Raw genomic sequence first — 24,271 nt, forward strand, 5'->3', positions numbered from 1 at the left:
CTCTTTGTGAGCTTGAAGGTAAAAGACAGTATAACACATCAGAATAAGAGCTATTTTGGGATAATTATGGGTTAGATGTAATACAACTTACTGGACAGACAAACGCAACATAACGAACTTGACACAGTTCATTTTGAAGTTCGTAATTCAAATTGAGTTTGAAACTTTAACCCAGACCCCCAAAATCAGTTTTTTTCTTTTTCTTTTGCTTTTATGAAATTCCATCTGAAATTCCAGTTCAATGCATTAAATCTGGGCCATTCATCAAATATCTCTGGGCAAGTGAAGAGACACAAGCTGTGAAATGATATACATCTAAAATGTTGTTATGTCACACAGGTAAAAAAGTCTGACAGTGCAGAGGCAGTAAAGCTTTTCTTGTCATTTATAGGATGTGTTTTTATCAGTCTCGTCTGACAGAATGTCTCGCTTTTCACACAAAAGTGTTGGGTGGGTTGCTGTTGATGGGCCAGGCCAGCTTCTTCTCTTTTGCCTCACGGTCAAAGGTGTCGTAGATGGACTCTTTGGTGACGATCTTGGCCGGCACGGGGATGTCCACGATCCCCACGTAGTTCTTTTTGGCCACCCGGGAGCTGGTGGTGATGGTGTAGGCGTTGCTGCGGTAGCACTTCATGGACGACATGCAGAAGGTCTCCCGCATGCCGCGGCGGAAGTTGGCGTTGTGGATGGAATACAGGGTGGGCTTGGACGCGGCGGAGCTGAAGGAGACCCAGGTGACAGCCACGAAGAGCAGCGCCCCCCGGCGGGAGGCCCCCTCCCCCGGATGCCACAGCTGGGCCACGTAGAAGGGCGCCCAGGTCAGGAGGAACACCGCGTTGAGGGCCAGGAACATCTTGATGGTTTTGACCTTAGTCCTGGGGACGATGTTCATCGTCCGCCGCACCGTTCGGCCGTCCGTGCCGATCCTCCAGATGTACTTGACCACCCTCTGGTAGAACAGGACGATGAGCACGGTGGGGACGAGGAACCCCAGGAGGAGGTGCGCCAGGGCGTAGGCGATACCGTCCCAGGTGTCCGGCAGGAAGAAGCTGCAGTGGCCACCGGACCCGGAGCCGTAGAAGAAGAGGCAGGGCGACACGAAGGCGGCATCCAGCAGCCACGAGGCGGCGATCATCTTCTTGGCCTTCTCCCGGGAGACCTTGAAGCTCAGTGGGTAAACGATGGTGTAGAACCTGTCCACGCAGATGGAGAGCAGGACATAGACCTGCACGCCGGGGGCAAGGTGCTGAACGTAGCGGACTGCCCTGCAGGCGGCGTCGCTCAGGACCCACTGCCCCGAGGCCACCTGCAGCAAGGCGAAGGGCGCCCAGCCCAGGCTCAGCAGCAGATCGGCGCAGGCCATGGACACCACAAAGTAGTTGGTGGTGGACTGAGTACGCCGGCTGCGGTGGATGACCAGGCAGACCAGGGCATTGCCAAAGACAGAGACCAGCCAGAGCACCCCAAGGACCAAGCTGAGTGTGACCACCTCTGCTGGGGTTAGCTCATAGGAAGGAACGGAGGAACTGTTCTGGAGGGAGGAAGGTGGGGAGGAAGAGCCATCTCGGTTACAGTCAGCGGGTGTTGGCGAGCCAGCCAGGAGAGTGGAGTTGTCACTGGTGTTGGGGTAGATTGGGAGAGTGAAGAGGGTGGAGTAGAGGGATGGCTTTATGCTGTCTGTCATCTGAGAATAAACCATCATTATTTTCTCATTCAAACAGAACCTGCAGAAAGACAGAAATATATCACCTAATTACATTACAGTAAGGGCCATAGGGAAAGCTTTGAATGTCAAAATAAAAGCAGTCTCCTTAGAAGTATTTAGGTTTAGGAAGAATTTGAATTAGCACAATTTTGTACCAATCAGAAAAACATTTCTTGGTAATATTACTGATAGTCATGCTTTTAGTCTGTATAATTTGCTAAGTGATTTGTTGTCCAGTGAATATTAACCCTTAAATAATGGAACCTCTCAAATTTCTAATGATAACATTTCTGGTAAAAGAATGATGAGGTTAAAGAACAATACAGCTTCACCACTGTGAAGATGACAAAAGAAAGCTATATCCAGCGACTGTATTGCATAATTTGGTCCTTGGAACAATGAAGAGGTTTCACTGTTCAAAGGGAACAGGGAGGTTTTATGCTCTTAATGTTATGTAACTGCAAAGGCTGTTGAAACCTTTTTTGGGGTGAGGAAAAATGTGCTACTTTGAGCACAGGGGGAGCTGTGACAAGGATAGAACATAAGATGAAAGAAGCAGAGTGTCGCTGTTAGTGTCTCAGCACTGAGTGCCCAGAAAAAAAAGATGGGAACTGAGCCAGTTAGTCCTCAAAAATGCATTAATTATCTCAGTGAAAAAATATCAAGACATTTTATGTACTTAAATGCACTTTATAATGAATGAATATTTAAGGGATTTATATGCTGGTGGGAATGTCAGCCCAAAGACCATTAATGTGGGGATGGATCACTTATTTTATTTGCTTGGAGACTGGATATGATACATTACCACAGTCTGAGTTTTTGACCTCTGGAGTTAATGCAAATTGAAAAACAGTACAGTTAACTGTAGCAGTCAAGTTAACTGGGTTAAAGAATATAATCAAAATTTTTTGTCAGTACAAAACATTAGATGCCTTAGATGCCTATCAGTTAATTGCGCTCAGAGTTTATCCTTGCCAGTATCACTGTCATTATTATGTAATTTAGCAGAGAGCTGGAGATTTTACAACCTTAAGGAACAATTACAGTATATTACATTGATCCATAGATATCAGATTTAAGAGAGAATAGTAAAACCATCCAGAAAATGAGAACGGTAAAAATCTAATCTTGAAACATATGATAATATAAATGTTTCATACCCTGTCCTTCCCACACCGGACTCCCATGGACTGTTGATGTTTAGTGCAATGAATTGAGGGAGATTACATGAAAACTGCTATTTGAGTGGTGCATCTTGCATTGAGAACATAATTCCAAGCAGACGAAGTGACAGAAATCCGTTACAAATTAATTTCAATCGAGGGGCCCTGCTCCGGATCACATGGCCAGCAGTGTGTGCTTACGCCAGATTCTGATTAATTAAGATACCCAAATCGTTCTGCCTTTTCGGAGCCACAACAACACTCGAGAGAGACGAATTCATTTAATCACATTCATGCATAAAACCCCCTTTCACTCCGAGGGGAATATTCTGAGCCCTTCAAGCGTGTTCTCCCCCTCAAAAGCCAGAGAACGAATGGCAGGGTGAGGTCTTAATTACGCATATTCAAAGTTCTCAGTAGTTATCGTGCTCTGTGAATTCTTCATGGACCATTGTAGAAATGTGCTGCACAATCGTTTTCATTTGCCGTTTCACAGAAATTTCTGAGGCTTACTGTTTGTTTGCTTGCTTTGAATGTGACCTACACTGTGAACGCATTGTGCAATGTTGTGTTTTAGTGGGTAATAATAAGACCCATTTGGATAATAAATATAGGTATAAAGTACTCATTAATATCTTGTACTGTAGAAAAACTGCTTTAACATTACATTTCTTTCATGTATATCTCGTATAAAGAATGAGGACTCCATAATAAAGTCAGTTCTCTCATGAAATCACAAAACACTTTGCCTTGGTAATTGTACACTTCTCCCTCTAACTGCTGTCGGGTAATCAGATATTTCATCTAAATATTTATATCTTACATCTCCCACTCCTCTCTCAGAAAAAAAGTCATATATGATTACCTGCTGAATATTGATCTAATCAACTTTTCAAGATAAACTATGTTTTCTGCATATGAAAGGTTTTGTTCTGTGTAAGGACATCTTATATAAAGATAACAATGCATCAGCTTTGAAGGAAATGACGATTTCAGAAGATATGAACAACTCACAGAATAGACTGCTATTGACAAACAGCTAGGAATGGAATAACACATTCTGAAAATTGTGAACGTAACCTATCTAGGCCAGCGGCTGCTTTTAAAAGCAGATGAGATCTCCACCACAGGGCGTGAAGCCTGTTTCTATTTTTCCACAGTAATGCGGTCACTTCCTGTGCATGCTCTGAGCCTTTTAAAAAATGGACAATCGCACTTCTGTGATTCAAAACAAATACACACCAGCATTAAAATACAAATAGTCTGGTAAGGGCTTACCATGGCTGTGGTTCAGGAATTTCTTTACCACAGAGAAAAAAAGCATACCAAGCATGTCCCTCTTTGGAGAGCTTTGGCTTCCCCGGAGGACACTAATTAAGAGAGCGGGTGGTATACCGTAGGGATGTGTATGTGCACAGGCCTCTGTATGCCTATCTCAAACCTCATGTTTACTTTAGCAAATGCAGGTTACTTTAAACTGGCTTGTAGTGCAATGCTCCGGCCAGGAGTAGGCACTGACCGGTTTAAAATATTTCCTTGCTTATGGAAACCACTTGTAGAAAAGAGCACAATGTGTCATTTTAAGGCATTGTCAAAAGGTACTTTACCAAAAAAGAAAATCCTCCAATCGTTCCAAACTCTGAATGCAACTTTTTCTCAATCTGACACCGCCACGCGAGGACTTTCTGCGCTGGCTTGTTTCCCTTGTCCCAGAATGAAGACCTCTGCCTTTGATGCCATAAACATAAACATGACATAAACAAGCCAAAATGACATTCTGCCAACAGTGAGCAAACAGGCAGAATGGGGGGAAAGTGACAGCAGTGAAGCTGCCTCTCAGCGCACATGAAGTTTTCTGTTATTTGACACGGCACTACCAAGGTCAGCAACTATTGATATGTCACAAGTAAGACGGATAGTATCATATCCACTCATTCACACTTTACAGTAGCTACATAAGAAGATCATACCAATATGCACAACAGAGACACCGTGTATCCCAAACTAATCGACAATAACCTCTCAGTTATCACTTATCTAGATCTCTCTGAATGGCTACAACCGTTAGACATGAATTCTGCTTAATAATGACAAGAGCTAAAACTAACAAACACAGATTAATTCCAGTCCAAATACAAATCAATGACTAACACCTTCAGGGAATCACACATGGATATATTCTTTATCAAACCTCCACAAGACAGACATGATTAAAACAAAGATCTCAGAGGTTGGTGGTGACTATGAGTAATGAGGCAGCCTGTTATTCTAAAAGCACACTTCAGAATTCAGCCAATCATCTTAAGCCCTTGTTCTCATAAACTGGAAGAGATTCTTTTTGTGTAACCACAGCGAACAAAGTGCTGCGTAATTGAAGTTAAACATTAAGGGTATCAGTGTAATAATTAAGAAAATAATCCAAGCCGGGTTTATCGTTTTAATTTAATATACACATACCAATATCATATCATGGACATGGTTAGCTACTGCACAACATGAGTGACTACTCTTCTGTATTCAAAGCACCTAAAATGTAGATAACTTTAAGTGTGAAGTAGAGCAAAATGGTCCCAGGAAAATTTCTCTCAGAAAGTTAAGTCTGACCAATGTAAGATGGTGATGAACACAGGTGAACAAAATACATGCAAAATACAAGCAGACACATTTTACCCCAGTATATGAATGAAGTCTTTTTACAAAAACTAATATGAATTTATGAATTATGTTTTATCAATCTAATTATGTGGTGAAAGAAAAGAAAAAAACTTTGCTTGAAATATACACACGGATCACATTATTTGTGTGTAGTATACATAACCAAAGTCTGTTTGAGACATCAAAGCCTAAAAATCATAATATGAATGAAGGATATATATATATATATATATATATATATATATATATATATATATATATATATATATATATATATATAAACACACACACAAGAAGAGAGAGACAGGAACCAAGAAACAATACAGATTACAGCAAGCGGAGTTACAAATGGAATCAGCTGTTGATCGGTGATCCTTATTTAGACTGGTGCACTCGGTCTCGTCGAACAATAAAGCAGGCTTACGACAATTAGCTGTGTTAGAGGCATGTTTTTAGCCTCTGCTATTTCAAGCCTCGTATGGCTGACCATGTACAAATGGCAACAATGTGTGCCAAAACAATATCAATATCAAACAATCAATATCAATATTTCGTTTAAAGCGCACGGTGATCACGGTTATCGACAATAACTGTGGAAAATGTTTAATTATATTTGGCCTGATGATGGTTTTCAAGAAACGTATACTCAGTTGTGTAACAATCGTGTGGTCATTATGAGTTATTAGTACGACCATTGCGAGTAATTGTCACGGTTTTGGCTCATGATATATTGAAATCGCCCTTTTCATTTCTTAAATACCGAGATCTTCGTGAAAGGAGTATTCGTGACCACAGATTGGATCTGACCGTGGCGCAAAAATGCTCCTCGTCACATTTCCATTCCAGCCGTTTTATACGCTGAAGGATCTGGCATCCTTATGCCCGGAGATGACATCCAAAACAACCACAAAATCAATTAAAATTACCCACCTCTCCTTAAACGAAGCACAAATGCATTGTGATGCTCCTGTTACGTGTCACTGTGCAAAAGAAAACTATTTCTCCAGGTACGCGCGACAGGTTCAATCCATGGCTCTGTCTGACTCCCCTCCACCTGCGGTATCCTTGGAAATGGTTTGCCTGGACCGATACAAAATGTCGTGGAGGGAGGTTTAATGATCAGGCTCATTTTTTTTTCCTCAAACAGAGACTGTCACGTGAGATGGGTATGGTCATGTGCTCAGTTGTGCACGTAAACGTCGTGAATCGATCAATGATCGCTTGGTTTTTCATCAATAAAATCACAGATTTGTCACGGACGGAAAATTCACTTCAGGTTATTTTGTACTGGAAGGGAAAATGTTGCTGAGCTGACGGCGAACATGGTAACATCCGTGCAATCTGTGCAAGAAAGCATAAGGGATTGTTTCAGAACCCTGGACAGCGTTTTACCTTCCAGCCCCGTCATAAATACGTTACTAGCATTTTCCCAGCTGCTGGTGTCGTCAACGCTTAACCATTACAGAAGCGATTGACACTCCCTGCAACAAGGAAGAAAACGAAAATAACTGCGGGTATTTGCATTTGAGATTTAGTGCTGATATTGAGATTACAACCTTATATTGACACAAATCTGTAATCAACGTTCTTTGTTCACCCATGACAGAATAATAACAAAACAAGATCAGTCAGAAGGTTGATTGTAATTCATTTCTTACTGGTAGAAGTTTTTTGTTCGTTTGTTTACAACCTGACTGCTTGACACAAAGTTATTCTGTTTAGGAAATGTAACACTAACCACTGGGTAATATTAATGTGAAAGACTTGGGACATCTAAGTATTCATGCCACTGTCATAAATTATATAGCTCATTAATGTTACGCTCTCTGATTTGTATTTGTTCACTCTTGTTTCTGTAGATCTGTTTTAATTCAAAAGCTGTTCATCAAAACTATAAAAATGTTGCGTGGATGTGTGGGCAGGGGTTTTACATGTTACCTATGAATTGTGTTCAGCCAACTCTCATAAAAAAATATTGACCATAAAATTGACTAAATGTAACCCATGTGACTGTGATTGAGAAAATATGACAGTCTTGGTAAAATGGGTGAGTTGTGAATTATGAAAAAAAAGAAAAAAAAAAAAAAAAAAACATCAAACATCAAACCTTCACAGTAATAAAGGATATCCATCCACAATGACCAGACTCCTCACTGTGCAATTAAAGTGTTACTAAAATCAAATGTTGTGAACAGTCAGTTTAGCTTTCACAACTTTCAGGCTGATCGAGTGGAGTTTTCTACACGCCACCATCGACATCATGGGCTACACAGTAATAGCCAATGCACAGAGGCTGCGATAGGTGCAGGGACAGATAAGCAGGCCTACCTATGTAACAATATATTACATTGCAGTGCAGTACATGAATGATTGCCATTTTGTGTAACTCATCATTTCACACAAAGTAAAAGTGCAACGGGGACATGGAGCAGTGCTGGCATGGCAACAGCTGTATTGTAGTTGCACTCGTATACTGGGTTTGTTGCGTGGCCAATCAGTCCACGGTCCTGTCTTTCCTCGTCAGTTCATTTACCTTACGTAACCTGTCGGCCCACCAACAGGTGTAGACACACCATAAAGCAACATAAAACATAGAAATGAGCAATTCAGCATTACGTTCAAATGAGGGACCGTACAAGTATAAGGACACTTGGGTTCCAGTGTTTCAGAGATTTTTGAAGAGATGAGAAGTTTTCAGTTATTTTCAGTTTCAGTTATTTCAGCTGTCTAATAGTTTGCAATATTACAAGTGCGAATGTATTTAAATGTTAAGGCTCATGTTGAACGTTGAAGGCAGTGAATTTTCTGTCAGATTTTTTCAGATCATGTCAACAGAATGTGATTGATCTAATGTTAATCTGCTCAGAGAAAAAATAATGAAAGAGTACCTGGAACAAACTGTCCGAAATGATCATGTGTACATCCATCCAAAGCCTTCTCTACCCTCTAGTGGCCAATAAAAATAAATGCAATGTTGGCCATTTTCTACCACATGGAATTGCTAAATATCTGCTTTTGTGCTGTTGCGTGCATGACATGCTGCATATCTGCAGCTTCGTCATTTTTAACTAAACATGAAGTAAACACTGTTATGTTGTTTATAACGGCCACCTAGGTTATTCATCCAAAAAATATATACCAGTAAATAATGTTTTGTGGAAAACTGCTCATTGTCAAGTACTACTTTTTTCTTTTCTCTATGTACAAATGCCATCTCAAACAAGGGTTTACATACATGACGTCGTCATGCACTCATTCACATAATCAAATACAGATACGTTTCTGTTGAAGTGCTGACGTGGAGTGTTGTCATGGCAACCCAGAGAGCGAGGGAGAGAGGCAGAGAGAGAGGGGAAGAAAGAAAGACAGAGAGGGAGAGATACAGACAGGGGAACAAAAAGAACATAGTTACAAAACCAAACAACATTTTCCCTTCCACAATACCCAGCTACCAGTACCATAACAAATTTTGTGCTTTAACCAATGAGGTACTGGAGCGCACCTTGTGAATAGCTATGGTGGAGACAATGGGTGAAGGGATCAAGATGAGATTTCACACACTGTCAGCAAAAGGGACTCCCTTGACCAATTGGGGGTGTGTGTGTGGTCCAGTGTCTTACTCAAGGTCAGATCGCTGTTGACAGAGCGCTAAGTGCTTGCAGTGAGTGGCTGACTCATCACAGACTGTGACACTAACCTGTGTGACACCAAGACAGTCTCTCTCCACAGCAGGGTCAGGGAGGTGACTCACTGTCCCCAGGTTGGAAACGCTTTGCTTGCTTACATCAGTGGTCCTTAAACCCATTACAACAATAGTAACACATACGTTGCATAAATTTGTTCATTCATTCTTTTTTTTTCACAAACAGCAGATACATATACTAATGTGCAATTCATCTGAAAAAAACCCAAGGGCAAGTGGTAAACCAGCGCAAGTGAATGCCTACCTATCCAGGGCTAAATACAGCATGAGCTGCATTGCAGCTAAAGTGCTTGTGTTGGTGGAAAGATAAGAGGCATGTCTCACCTGCAGCTTCTTTCTCTGTTTCATGGAGATTCTTGTGTAATATAGTTCCAACAGTTGTTAAAAACAGTTGTGGAGGCTTTCGCTGCAGATGGTGTCCTTGTGGCATAGAAATATGGGGAAAGAGAAAAGATGAGGGAGATATCTCTGAGACAGCAGACACATCTCCACACCCTGTACGCAGACCCATCCTACACAGGTCAGGCAGGATCACCACAATATGGACCTTTTAAAGAATTGTTTTAAAGAATTAATATCTGAATTATACATCATTTAAAAATACATAGTTGATGCTTAGACCAACATTTTTTATTTATCATAAATGTATTATTGAGGAGGAGGCTAGGATTGCAAACTTGGGGGGAATTCACACAGGTTACAATGTGTAATGCTGCTGTTTTTTGTAGTTATGTGTGTTATGTTTTGCTGTGTAACAGCTGCACACTGTAACCTAACTAACTGTAACCACTGTAACTGTAGAATGTTCTCAGTCAGTTCTCTTTTCAGGAGGTCACATGACATGACCCAGTGGGAATGTTGTGATTAAGACAGGACCACCAGGGCGAGTGTCTCTGTGCCTCCTCAGAGTTCAGTTCATGTGAAGCAGTTAGTGTTGAGGACCAAAATGCCAATCCTAAATTTAAGGTGAAAAGCAGGCTGAAAACGGCGAGCTGTTGGGTAGGCGGATTCTTCAGGGAGCAGAGCTATGACTCAGAGGCTCAGTTCAGAGAATCCAGTGTCCGTGGCATTAATGCAACAAAAACGTCACCGAAAACCCTTGGATACCCCTAAGATATGCCATTTAAAGTCTTTAAAGTTAAACTCGTCTGCAGACAGCATGAGGCAAGCTTCTGCATTCCGAATGCTGAAGGTTTTAGCTGGACGTTTCCAGAAACTACTTCAAAACAGGTTCGTAAATCTAACTGCAGGCTGTGTCACATCCTTTATTTTTGCCCAGTGTTGCATGCAGTTAGCACAAGAATAAAGCAGACCGACAGTGCATGACTGAAGGTGTGTGCGTGCATGTATGTGTGTGTATAAATGTTAGTTTAATTCTTGCTTACCATGACCATCATACAAGTTACACTGCCACTGCATTCAAACTAAAGCAGAAGAGCTCAGTTTTTTTTCTGTGCTGTTTTCTGTCCTTTCTGTCCTGGGGACAGTGACTTCTCATGCACATATCCCATATTTCTATATCCCATATCCCTCATTCACTCAAGCAATTGCACATCCAATACAGCCAGTATTCCTGCACATTGGTTCCGTTGTCTTGGGCTTACATGTAGATTGCAGTGTTTTTTAAATGTTCTCCCTCCAGATAATGTGCATAAACATAATTACAACTGTTATTCATTTTCGTATGTAGCTGTAGTGATGGTCATGAGAATAGAATGCACAATCTTCAGTCAGACTTTCTACACTAATTTTATGAGTGAAGGAGACCGAAAAATATGTCTGAGCAGCAACTCTCAGTTTAACCTTCGGACTTAATAACATGTCCCACTTAATCTCACAGCACATCAGATACACTGTAGAACACTAGGCTGTAAGAAAAGGCTGACCCATGTACAGCACACATGTCTCCAGGCAACAGACTTGAAGCACATTTTGATTGTCAACTTCAAATTATATTTCCCATATAATATTGTAATATTGTATTCTAACTCTAATTCTAATATATTTTCTGTATATTTCTATTATATATATACAGAATATTCTCTTCTATTATATGTCATGAATCTTCAAAGTATTTTCAAAGCTATAATCAGAGGGTATCTAAAATGAACTGAAATGACCTCATTTGCATTTGATTCCTAGACTACACTGCCATCCAGGTGACAAAGGGTTTCCTAACAAAAAACAGCTTTGTTCTTGTTTCATTTCCTTATCTCCAAGGCCTCATGCGTACTTCATGTGTGGACACCTCAACAAATATTTTCCTGTCAATACAATGCATATGTAAAATGAATTTGCATGCATTAATATGCACACTGTTGCCTGTGTATTCCTGTGTGTCTCTGTGTGGTATTAGAGTCTGGTGTGCTTAGTTTCTCTGATTTTGTTTTCCGTCTATAAATCAAGTAGAAACCATTTGAATTCATAATATTGATCCCACCAGGGCTGTTGATATGAATATTTCTTTTTATTGTATACTATACTGCAAGGTAGAAAGTCTGACAAAAAAAACAAATTGACATTTTGTCTGCCCCCCCCCCCCCCCCCCCCCCCACAAACACTGTGCTGCCATCTAGAGGCTTGTCTTCACCAGTGTCCTGAAAATTCTGCAGGTGGTTGTTTGCATCACAGTGGCTCCAGTGTGACAGCGTTTTAAGCCCGCGTCACGCGTTCCCTTGTCGGGTGCGACCCGAAGGTCTCCTTCACCTCGACGCGCCCGTCCTCGTGCACCACCTCCTGCAGCTCGGGGCAGTTGAGTGCCCGCCACAGCCTCTCCTTCACCCTCCTCCCAGAGGTGCGGCGGCCGGGCCTCCGCGGCGGCGAGAGGGCGGCGGGCTCCACCACAGCCCTGTAGACGGAGCGATACCTCCTGACGCTGAGCCCGTGCATGCGCAGGGAGGGCCGTGCGGTCGGGGGGGCGGCGGGACATTCCCTGCACCTCGGGCGGAGCACTCTCTGCCTCGGCAGGACATCCAGGGCGGGGGGAGAGCTGCCTGGTGGCTGGTCCGTACCACCTCTCTCACTCACACTCAGCCTCTCGAGGGTCTAAACCATGAGACATTATGAAAGGATGAAATCAATACCATTACTATGGCATTAGATGCCCTGTTCATTTTTCATGTTGACACACCTCACATGGCATTTACAAATTACATGAAAATCAAATAACATTTTAATTAAGACACCGGGCCCGGCAGTTTGGGGGTGTGTAGGGGTGCGTTGCACCTCCACACAGACCTCAGTGCACCCCCAGTTGTCTCCTTATATCGTGATGTCTACATAGTATTAATGACTTTTGTGTACCCCGTGGATTGCAATTGCACCCCTCTGTATTTTCTCCTGGCGCCGGGCCTGTAAGACGCTGCAGTGCAGTTTAAAGAATAAAACTATTGCCTAGTTTTGGCTCTAACAACTTTGTCAGTCTAGAAAATGGTTTGGTCAGTGGTGAATTTTGCTATTGTAATCTTTAGTCTGGATGCCTAACTATAATGCACTTTTGTCTTTAACTTTGAGTTGTACACAGAAGTTAATTTTGTTAATTCATTTCGTTAATTTCAGTGACCACAGAAGTTATGATGTTGTGTGAGAAAAGTAAAATAGTAAGCCTTGCTTAAATTCATATCCCAAAGATGAGAGCAAAGCATTGTGATCAGGCCTGACACTGGGCCTTCGTCATGCCTGTCATGTAAAGTGTCCAGTGTCCTTTGCTAGGGGTGACAAAAGATAATTTCCCCAGCTTTAAAAATGCCCCTGCAAAAGACCTCTGAATATTTGTAGAGTTAAGTTCTCAAACTGAACCAAAAACTTGTCCCTATTTTATTTTATATTTATTTGTTTGTGTTATCTGAAAGGCACAGTGGGCAGCCTCTTGACTGTCACAGAATTAGCTAAATGTCATCTGTACCTCCTGAACACAATGATAACATGATGCCAGAATGTCTGTCTAAACTGCCCCTGAACATAACAAAAGCTTTGGATATGAGGCTTAAAATAAAAAATATATGCATAGATAGTTGGCATAGATGTATCAGTTTTGAAAAAACACAAGTATCACAGACAAAAAAGGAGAAGAGAACCCACACATTAATTGTCTGAGGGGAACACAACCAAAAAGAAATGCCCTTTCGATAATCTCAGCTCTCGAATGTTGTTCCTCTCAGACAGTGTGTTTCCTCTGTCGATCTCTGCAAAACAGAACCTCTAACAGAACATCTCTGGATCTGGGGGTGCTTTTCTGTCTGTCAATATGTGGCCCTCTGTACCTCATTTGCTGTGGTGCTGCTCAGATCTTGAACCCCATCTCTTTCAGGGGAACTGGAGGGGATGTGGTTTTGGGGGACAGCGGGCTCTGTGTGGGGTTGATCCTCAGACTGGGGGGGTGTGGGGGAAGGTGGAACGCCATCTGAGCCCCAGAAAGTCTGGTACACAAACCTGAGAATCTTCTCACAAACACAAAGATAAACCACTTAGCTGTCTGTGTACACTGTGTTACTGTGAGGGAACTTATCTCACGAGAGGGCAGAGGCAGATTTAACAGGTGGACAGAAGGCAGTGTGAGGTGCAGTGGGAAGGAGCAGGGCTTGTAACTCAGAGGGTAATGATTGGTGGAGTGCCGCTGTAGTACCTTTGGACAGGACCTTAACTTAAATTACCTCAGTAAATATCCAGCTGTACAAATGTAAGCTGTGGAAGTCCACACACATGATAATATCATCTCCCAAGGAAATGCAGTGCAACAATCCTGGCGGTTCAGTTTATCTTTGGTCGCTTTTTATCTCAGTGCAGGTACTTTGTACCCCTAGCAACTGATCCAGGTTTAGTTTACAAAAAACCTGACCCAACCCCTCCGATCAATTGGGAAAAAAAAAACAAGATTGAGTACATTTAGTTACAGCACACTATCAGAAACTATGACAGAAATTTACAGAAGTGATTAGCGTCATTCAAACATTCAAAAAATTAAGAAAATCCCACAGAACCCAATCATAAATTTAATCATACAATAAACTGGGCACTCCTGCTGGACATTTTTGTAAGGTCAAGACAGTCACATGTGCGATTAATAGGTCTGGTGCACAGTTGGAATGTGGCACCAAAACTTTGGACTCATAGGAGACCTTGTACTCTCATGCAGGTCACCTCCAGTGTCTTGCATTCAGTGAGTTTTGAATTCACTGTTGTCAAGTGAAACCTCTAACTGTACAAAACATACCTGTTGACAAGATAAAATGACATGCGCAAAGAGAGAAATCCCACAATCCCTCCACGACTATTCCAGCGCCCCAGGGTTTTACATGATGATTACTTGATCCATAAGGCACTACAAACATGTTGCAGCTTTTCAAATTTGAGATGCTTCAGGGATGTTGCACATGTCCCAATGCTCCAGAAACATTTACACATTTACTCTTTTGAAACAGGATTGTGACTACATCATTGAATGTTAGTACTGAGGCAGGTTGGCATAGGATCTGAGTTCACGTCTTTAGCGAGGACTCTTTAATGCTATAAAGAGCAAGCCATTCCTGCGGGCAAACCTTAAATGTATTTACTTGGTCAACGATAAAGGAGGTCTTTAGATAAACGAGATTACAGTCTCACTGAATACACATTAGTTTGGGGTGGGAAGGCTGGGGGTTTTAAGGCAAAGGATTAACATACTTGGCTATAAACTGGGCCTTGACGCTGTAACTTGATTCTTAATCCCCTCTAACAGTGGATATCACCTCTTATTGGCAGCTCTCCCAACAACTCTGGTTTTTCCACTATTTTGATCAATTTCCGACCTAAAGGTTAGACGTAAGAAAATATGAACAGACTTCGGATGGATATTTTTTTTAGATCCTCTCTATTGCTGCAAGTTGGTATTTCTGAACAAATGCCAATGGTGTGTTCGAAATATGAAACAGTATGTTAAAATACTAAATTTCTTACACCATATAAAAAGGTAACGTTATTGTCTTACCCGGTGCATCTTGCTTGTTATCATTAGAAGGGCTTGTTCGTTAGCAACGTCGCTCACAAACGTACAGTATGCATTCTCGAATATCTGAAGCTACTGCAGTTGCATAACGCAGCACACGTTTCATTTAAAATATACAGTCGACAACAATTCTACACAAAGCGGGTGGTGTTTCAAGAAAATCATTTTATATTGTATAATTTTAGTATTTTCACTTTGTTGGAATAATTTGCCTAAGTGTATTGAATGTGTATTTGTTTTTCTTTGATAAGGAGAATACAGCCTCGCTGTTCCTTTATTTTGTGTGTAAATTACACAAGTAAATATGCTTTTATGAAACAGTGTGCGTCAGCACTATACATTCTGTTTATTAATTTAAGAGAGCTGGGAGCTTGTTAATAGGCATTATTTGTCCCTCTTTTTCTCTTGCGGTATTATGAGTGGAGATACAGTGGTTCAGTAATTACAGGTGACACTAACTCATTTTCTGTTGGAATTATTACATTATCGTCCTGCATAAAGTTGTGTCGCTAGAGGGCGCTATACGACTTCTCGGTGTATTGGGAGAGGTGAGGCGGACCTTTGCCTTCAGGAGAGACCATCGTCAGAAGATAGGCTACCAACTCTTTCCACAGAGGAACCTCTCGTGGTGACACCACGGTTCACCAGTGCCCGGTCTGTCTGCTTACTGAAAGAGTGCGTAACTTTTCTCTGTTGCCGTAAGCGGTTGCTGCGTTTGGATTTGAGGGTAGCCTGCTACGGCCATCGTTCACCATCCCCTTTTCAGCTCAATGAAAAATAGAACTCGTGCCATGCGCTAGCTAACACTCGCTAGACGGGGAAAAGTGCATCCGTTTTAACTGCAGCAGGTAAGCGTTTTCCTCACACCTTGATCTCAATACGTACTGATTACGCCAGCTGGACGCCGCTGTTTAAAAATGTTAACGTTTTAGCCTAAAATATAGGATAAAGCGTTGTGTAGACTGTAGATTATTTTAACGCCAACATAAATTAGATAAAGAACCGGCCGAATTGTCGATGTACACTATAGTTTAAACCATGTCTAAATGTGGAGAGCGCATTGTTAGCCGACTACATTTGCTTGCACAGTATTTCGCTTAAGTTTACACTTTACTTGTTAACTGCCGTTTTAACCACGGGATCAAAAATGACCCTTTCAGCTGTGTTGCTAAGTCTAAGAGAACTGGCCAGGCGGTTGTATTCGGGCGGTGTTATTTGTCCGAACTCGCTGAGAACAAGTTGTTAGCTTTGGGCTGCTAAGAAGTGAACTTAAAAATTAATTGCCTGCATACGCTGAATAGCAATGTTGGCACGGAGAGAATAGAGAGTTATGTATACCCCCGGGGCAATCCGATATGTTTAGGTAAGGATGGGAAAACGCCACACCTGTGCGTTGACTCCCGTTTGTGCTACGGTTGCCATAACACACGCACGGCTCCAGCGCCCTTGTTCCGTTCTCAGCGCGTGTCATCCAAAACCCATTAGGCGAAGCCGGGGCCACTGAAAGCCTCCATGTTAAGATAACAGAAAACGCTCACAAAGATAAAACGGAAAAGCATTTTAAACAGCCGTGGACGAAAGGTGTAGTCTCTTGTTAACGGTATATATCAAGGGACCACGCGACACTGTAGCCATCAGAATGTGGGTGCCAAAATAAAGCTATAGGCAATTCTGGATATTAGTGTATCAAGTATAGCCTATAAGAAGACGTTATGAATGGAAAATATAATCGTGGTACTGATTGTATCGACCGACTCTGTCTAACTGTGCTTAGCGTGTTAAAGTCAGACACGAGTTGGCTAACGACGCTGCGGTCCTTTGTTTTGGTGAAGGCGAATCTGAATCCACAGTCTCTTGACAATGAGGGGTGTTCTTTATTTATTTTGTCGGGTTCATGGAAGGGTCGTTTTTTCACATCAAGTCATAATGCGATATATTATGAAATGGAAATAAAATATAACGTTTCGTGTGCAGTTCGTGCTTACCTGATTATTTAGTGTAATTTACTTTGAAAAGCCAAAGACTTTGCCAATTTCAAAATTTCTCAATATTTACGAGTGCATTTTATATTATATTGCTATATATATATATATAATATATATATATATAATATGCATATTAATTTCCCAGCAACCAAGCAAAGAGAGAGAGAGTGCATATATTTAACCGAACTCAACTTTAATTAATGTCCATACATGATGCACATACATGAACGAATCTGCATATTTATTCCAAGGGTTTGGTCTGTGCAAAACACACCGTACGTTTCTTTGTCGCCCCAGACGGGTAATGGCGTTTTCATGCAAGCTGTATCAAGTAGTTGTATTATTATATTCTGCAGGGTGCGCGTGAAATTCCAATCGTCAGCTCGAGACCGTTTGAATGATTGAAAATATAATGAACCGACACCGTCTTTGCCATTTTTGCAGTAACCTTATTGTGATGTCATTCTTATTTACAGCTGAGATCTGTGCGGTGTCCCTGTGTCACGCTTTAAGCATTTATTTGGGGTTCACGTGCACGGTGCCTCCCATTCCTGCAAAGATTTCAGCGTGAGAGCCGGATTTGCGGTACCACCCTCCGGTATGCAGCGTGCATCGCCGTTTCTTTTAGGCGCATGGGGAGTTTGTGCTCCCTTTTTCAGGGTTAGCTTTGATTTGCCGACATATTATATTTACTCAAATACTCAAATGCCTACTCAAACAGTGAATATTTACAGCCATTATTCAGTCAGACGTTTTGACCAAAGCAGAAAACGTTAGGTATTTTAACGCCTCGGGCTCTTATAACATACACTTATTTCATTTTGACATCTCAGGCTCTTTAAATATCATTGCTCGTGTTGATTCATTTTGCCCCTTTTTGACAAAACATTAATATCACAATTTCCTATTTTGATACACGTTTCTCCTCCTTGATACAAACCAATCAACTGTGTGATCTTGTGATAACCAATCCTAGATCCTGGGGTGTTCACTGGGTAAACACCCTGTCCGGCTCTCCTGGATTTATTTGCAAACACCCCCAGCACGGTTTACAAATGTTTGAATGAAACATTGAAGCGTAAATGTCATCCCATGACAAAGAATCAGCTGGAACGGTAAGGTAAGAGGGTAATGCTTAGGGGGTTGTCTTTTGAGCATGCTTACCATGGAACTGAAATGGTTGTATGACGTTAATATTTTATTGCTCAATTTCATTAACTGTCTTAAACAGGATTATTAGGTATTTTGTGGTCATTAATCTGCTTTAGCATTGCTTATGAGTGATAGCTACAGAAAAGTTCCATAACTGTGAAACATATAGACATGTTTGCTTTTTGTTACCTAGATCTCTAAATGTTTAACTTCATTTGAGGCATGCCTTAGAGCTACGTAACCAGAGTTACAAACCAACCATCTAGCAATTAATTTCAAAATCATAAGCAAGGTCATCATGCCTATTATCCATCTTAGTTGTTGTTCTAAAATGTCTTTGTTTTAAATAAGAGCCTGGGTTGAAGCTCTGGTGTATAAGCAGTTAGATATCCCGGTGGAGGATTTCTGAGGCAGTAGAGTTAGCTGGCTAGTTGAAGGAACATCAGAATTAGCTAGCTGTCTATGTGCTATACATTTTACATTACATTTGATGCTCTTATCCAGAGTAACCTCCCGCACAAACGAACAGAAGTGTATCCATTCGAGCTGAATGAGCAACAGTGTCAAACCAGGCTAACAACACTCCCAGACTAGTGAGTGTGAGCACAACACTATTCAAGCCTTAATCAACACAATTTTGATGTTGTTCAGATGCCCTCGACTGCTGGTGTAATTAGTGCGGCGTCCTTGAAGGTTCACTGTTTATTTTGCTGGCTTCATGGAAGGAACCTCTTGTTCAGATAAGCCACACCAGCCTCTAACCTTCTCTTGTCTGACGGCTGAAGCAAAGTGGGACTCAGCTTAGTACTGGAGTGGAGAACCTGGAAGATACCTGGAAATGATATATGCAGAACACAACAGGCAGTTTTCTTTCTGCCAGACAGACAGCCATTGCCCCACACAGTGATGGGGCCATTCTACTGGTGGAGATGCTGTACTTCGAATGAGAACCAAGGTCTAACTCACTGTGGTAGTTTCACATCCTGTGGCACGTATCACAAAGAGTAGGGGATTCCTTGGTATCCTAACCAAATTTTCAGTGCAAAGTCAGCGTGAAGTCTGACCATCTAGCCGTTCACCAGTTCAGTTGGCCAAATAAACCCCTCTTTCTTCACCTTATCTGCAGTGTAGTGCATTCAGGCACAAAATGGCTGCTCCGTATCAGCCAGTTGTGTGCTAAACATTGGTGGGGGGTAAATCCCCCCCCCTTCACTGTGCAGCACTGTGGGATCCGTGAAAGGCACTGTACAGCCCAGTATTAATTTTTCCAGCACATACGCATATCTTGTTGGACTGAGCATGATTCTTATGAAGGCAGAATAACCGCGGTTCTTTTGTGTGCTCTCTGGGACGGTCACCCTTAGCAACCGTACTGTGTGCGTGTGTGTGTGTGTGTGTGTGTGTGTGTGTGTGTGTGTGTGTGTGTGTGTGTGTGTGTGTGTGTGTGTGCGTGATGCTAATCTCTGGAGAGTCGGTTGTTAACACTTAAGTGAAAAGTGGAACATGAGCTTCTAGCGAGAGAGCTCATTTGACAGTGGCCGTCAGGATTACGTTATGTTCTCCAAGACCGCGGCGTAATGTGTAATTACTGGATCCATGACTGATATGCAGGGAGCAAGTCTATTTGGCCATTGTCCCTAGTCATGTGACACTTGTTGATATTGAAGTGTCAGAATTAAAGCTAAATAGAGTGCAGATCATAATATGGGGACATCACACCTTTACCCAGTTGACACCTTCCAGCAGTTGGCATTTTTTTTGCTGTCGTATCACTTGTTGGGTCTCTTGTTTTCTGAATAGAAACATAAAAAACAAGTAATGGTGATTTCAGTTTTCAGAGTCAGTTTATGGACTTCTTTAAAAGTTCCATCTACGTACAACGCATCCATCCACAGAGAATCGTATTGTAGAACATCACCCTGTGCCAGAACCATGACTACACACCAGACAATTCCTATTTATGGCCAGATGTTTTCTGCTGGGCTTTGACTGGGACTGCAGCCTCCATGTGAAAGTTCTGCTGGCAGAAGTCCCCGCATTCTGGACAAGTAGCCTATTTTTGGAGGTTCCCAGCTGACTTGTTGTTGACAACATTGCGCGCATCTGTGTTGTCCCATGTGGTCTCCGCCGTGCAGGCTATGGCCTGTTTACCGAAGGGCACGTTTAACAAAGAGAGACTCATCTGTGTGGGAAAAGTCAGATCTGTGCAAAGCTGCATCGCAGGGTGTTTGAAATGGGGCTTCCACTGCAAAGCCGCTGAACGCAGTACAAGTCCTGCCAGCTGCGGGGGAAGGTGACGGAACTGCCGGTCAGCAGCTGGTGTTTCTTTCGTTATGCGTGCCCTGATTAATTAAGTCCTTCAAGGGTGGTTTGTTTTGCTCACATTTTTCCGCACAGAATCTTCAAAATGACATTTTATCACCAAGTGGCATGACTATCAGATGTTTGAAAAGGCCCCAGGACTATATCCTAAACAGAGATCCACAATTTACAAGTTAATTATCAAGGCCAGACTCGACACAGGACTAGATGCACTGTACTGTACAATAGCAAAAATAAGAAGCCAAGATGGGCTGATTGGCCCACGCTTGTCATTAAACTACTTGTGTTCTTGTGCTTCATTTAAATATTTTGTGAGCTTTCTAAGTATGTGAAGTGCTAGCACAGTCCTAAAATTGCTTGATGAATCACGGCTGTTATGTCCAGTGGCATTTCTAGACATGGAATTACATACGCACTGTTTGCATTCTGTTGCTTTATTATGTATCTTATAAATAGCCCAGTACGAGTGTGAATTCTACCATAGAATGAAGCTGGAGTCCAGTCCATTCTGTTGTGACCCCTCAAGCATGGCACTAAAGCACCCAAAGTGTTCATCCTCTGGTCCAGAAGGGCTGATAACCAGTCCGCTGTGCTGAGAGGGTTGGTGATCATTAAAGAGCCGGTCGCTCGGCCGGACCTCTGGGCCCGGGGCAGAGGACCCTCGCCATTTCCTGTTATTTCTGTGAATTAATTAAGCGGCTCAAAGCAAGTGCTCTGGGCGCAATTAACCCGGGAGCAGGGGATCGTGGGTATTAAGAGGGAACTGAAGCTCTAATCTGGAGTTTACACTGGGAGCAGATGGTGACAGTAAGAGTGGGCCACGGAGCTGTCATGGGGCCCGCGTGAAAAGTTATGGTGGTGGGGAAAGAGGCTTTTGAGTAAAGCACCCATCTGTGAAGACGTGGAAACCCTGGATAGCTACAGATTGAAACTGGTGGCAACGGGAGAGGGGCTCAAGTAGTGCATTTAAGGACAGCACTGGATGTTCTCCATTTTAGATTTCTTATGTTTTTTTTTTTTGTTGTTTTTTACATGTGGTGTTTTTTATTGTACTGTGCAGTATATCAGTGACACTGACACATTAGCACAGAATCAGATGTTAGTTAAATGTTAGTTAAACACAGAAAAGTAAATCCATTGCATGTCAGTGAATCGCATGAGAGGCAGTACCTCTTCATGCACTTTGCATTTACTTGCATGTGTAAAGCACCAGGTAGTTCTGAGTAATTCATTTGTATGTTCTGATTTGTTTCTCTCTGAAGTCCGGTAACCTGGATTAGGTGTGCAGATAAGCACGTGCATCACAAGAGCCAGCGCAAATCCAAAATTCAAATATAAAATAACCGACACGGCTTTCCTCATTGTTTTTATTTGTTCCTTTACACATACGGTGCCCATGCGTAAATGCATACCCCCAGCCGCATTACATGCAATGTGGACAGAATCCCAACTCGCAAGCAGCCAGGACTACCATAGTGGTGGAGCAGAGTCTGCCGCCCAAGCACATCCTCAATGAAGATCTGAAGCGATTTGCGTTTGGTGGCGAGATTGTAACCAGATCTGGAGGAAGATCAGAGCCTTTGTTTGAAGATTGACTAGCGAGCCGCAGCACCATAGGGGTCAGGATATGCATCCTACTGAACAACAGGGTTAATAACCCATGCTGAGTGAGGTTTGCTAATCCCGCTATGTGGCTCAAGCAGGATCAAGATTTCATTTTCTTTTATAATGACGATTAAAAACCTGACTTGTGGTGTGATGCCAAACTGCAAGGCCCAATTTTAATATTTGTGTGATTTTTGGAATATGACTGACTGATTTGAACTTAACCTGACAAGGTGCAAGGACCATGCATTTTGGTGCAGTTTGGTCCAGTTTACCCTAGCAGTCTGCATGTCATAGACCGTAAGTCAAGGGGACAAGCAGAGGCTGAAGTTAGTCTAAATAGTAAGCAGGGAAATCATTAAATGTGGCTTATATGGCTTTACTGTTAAATCACAAGACTGTGTGAAACAACATGAGGAAATGAGTGCAAAGCCATGCGAAACCTGCCATGTTTTGCTTATGAAAGCATTGTTTCCCCACTTTCGACATTAGATAGAAGCGATAGATAAAGTCTATAGGCATAATAATCCCTTTGAGAGTCATCTTGGCCGAGCGTGTTTCTATTGGACACATTTCCTCTTTGCTTATCTCTACTGTCACTATGTCCTTTATTGTTTTCTATTCATAGGCTCCCGACTTTCTAGCTGGATCATAGCTTGTTGCACAGTCCTGCTTTGTTGTCTTTCCTGTTGGCCGAGGGCCTGTGTGAGGCTTGGTGGGGACAGCAAATGCCACATCCTTGTACAAATAGCAACCTAAGAGTGTAGGCTTATACTGCTAGCATGTGGCTCGGAGCTGCATCGGACTTCAGTCAGGGAATGTGTTCTGGTTTGTGTCCCGATGTGTGAATAGGTATGTGTGAATTTCTTTCGAGGCCCCCCTCTTGGATCTTTGTTGTTGCGGAGAAACCTTTCCTTCTTCAGTTCAAGTAACGGCGACTGGGCTGAATGAAATTTTGGTGAGTCTTGGCATACTCTTGACACGCATTATAAAATATCTGACTGATTTGAAAAGGATAACCTTTCCTGTGTTTACCTTTGATGTTCCTCTAATGTAATCACATTTCCCTTGATGTGATTAAAGTGGTGATTATGCTTTATGTAGCTGTCAACTTTGTCAGTTCTTGGGGACTCTTTATCTCAATAGTGAGATTGTATTCACATTTCCTGGCGAGACTTCATTATTAGAATGAGCGGAGTACAGAGCTGGCAAAATGACAGGGTAATAATAAAAATAAAGCTATACAAAAGCTTTTGCCAGACCATATATGCAATTCTGTGTCCACTACGTAGTAAGAACAACATAGAAGCTCTCTGAAAACTACAGACAAGGGCAACAACAGGGGTTCTAAATATTAAACATGCAAGTTATGAATAAAAACGTAGGACACTTAAGACTTAATTTTGTAAGCCTCAGCAAAAGAAGGCTCAGAGAGGATTTGAATGAGGATTTTTCATTCTTTTAAGCAATTAATAAGGTAATTACATCAGCTAGAAAAGTTCTTTGAGTAGAATAAAAAGGATGTAGGTGGAGATTTTTGAAAGGTAAAGATGATTTTTTTTTTTTTCCAGTTGTAAATGCATGGTATAGCTCACCTGGACTTGTCATGGGAGTAGAGCCCTCTGGTGTTTTTGTGACCAGGCTTGACACAGCGATAGATGTATGCTCTTAACTGTAAGCAGAATGATGCGATGGACTGGATGGCCTCGTCTCGTCCTGAATGTTTTTGTGGGGGTTTTATTAGGCCTCGTAGAAAAAGTCTTACAAGAAGAATGTGGGAGGAAAAACCAATGATGGTCTTAGGATGTGGAGTTGAGGTTACTGGTTGTGAAATGAACATTCTGGAGTACTGTGTGCCATAGTGGGACGCAGACCTTTCCCTGATTGGTTGCTTTGCGGTTTGAGGAAGAAGGAAAGCAGTAATAATCCATTTCCATTCAGCTGTCTACCAAGAAGAAGCTGTCTTTTGAAGGGAACACTGTTGACCTCACATGC

The 24,271-nt window shown here is 42.1% G+C and overlaps 2 protein-coding genes across 2 annotated transcripts in view; one reads left to right on the forward strand and one right to left on the reverse strand.

Moving 5' to 3' along the window:
- Window positions 1–258: 258 nt before the first annotated feature.
- gpr19 (G protein-coupled receptor 19) lies at window positions 259–6,594 on the reverse strand. Its single transcript, XM_036520491.1, has 2 exons — window positions 6,457–6,594; window positions 259–1,724 (listed from the first exon to the last, which is right to left on the reverse strand). Exon 2 carries the CDS (start codon window positions 1,700–1,702, stop codon window positions 434–436), a length of 1,269 nt encoding a protein of 422 aa, XP_036376384.1. The 5' UTR covers window positions 1,703–1,724; window positions 6,457–6,594; the 3' UTR covers window positions 259–433.
- Window positions 6,595–15,801: 9,207 nt separating this feature from the next.
- LOC118771838 (epidermal growth factor receptor kinase substrate 8-like) overlaps window positions 15,802–24,271 on the forward strand; it is a 60,028-nt gene continuing 51,558 nt past the window's right edge. Inside the window, exon 1 of the mRNA XM_036519936.1 lies at window positions 15,802–16,060. The gene's annotated coding sequence lies outside the window, so the exon portion shown is untranslated. The remainder of the gene's footprint in view (window positions 16,061–24,271) is intronic.

Source organism: Megalops cyprinoides, chromosome 25 (genome assembly GCF_013368585.1).
Source record: "Megalops cyprinoides isolate fMegCyp1 chromosome 25, fMegCyp1.pri, whole genome shotgun sequence".
Taxonomy (NCBI): domain Eukaryota; kingdom Metazoa; phylum Chordata; class Actinopteri; order Elopiformes; family Megalopidae; genus Megalops; species Megalops cyprinoides.

Excerpts from the sequence above, each read along its gene's own strand:
- gpr19 (XM_036520491.1), bottom strand. The coding sequence starts at position 1,702 with ATGATGGTTTATTCTCAGATGACAGACAGCATAAAGCCATCCCTCTAC.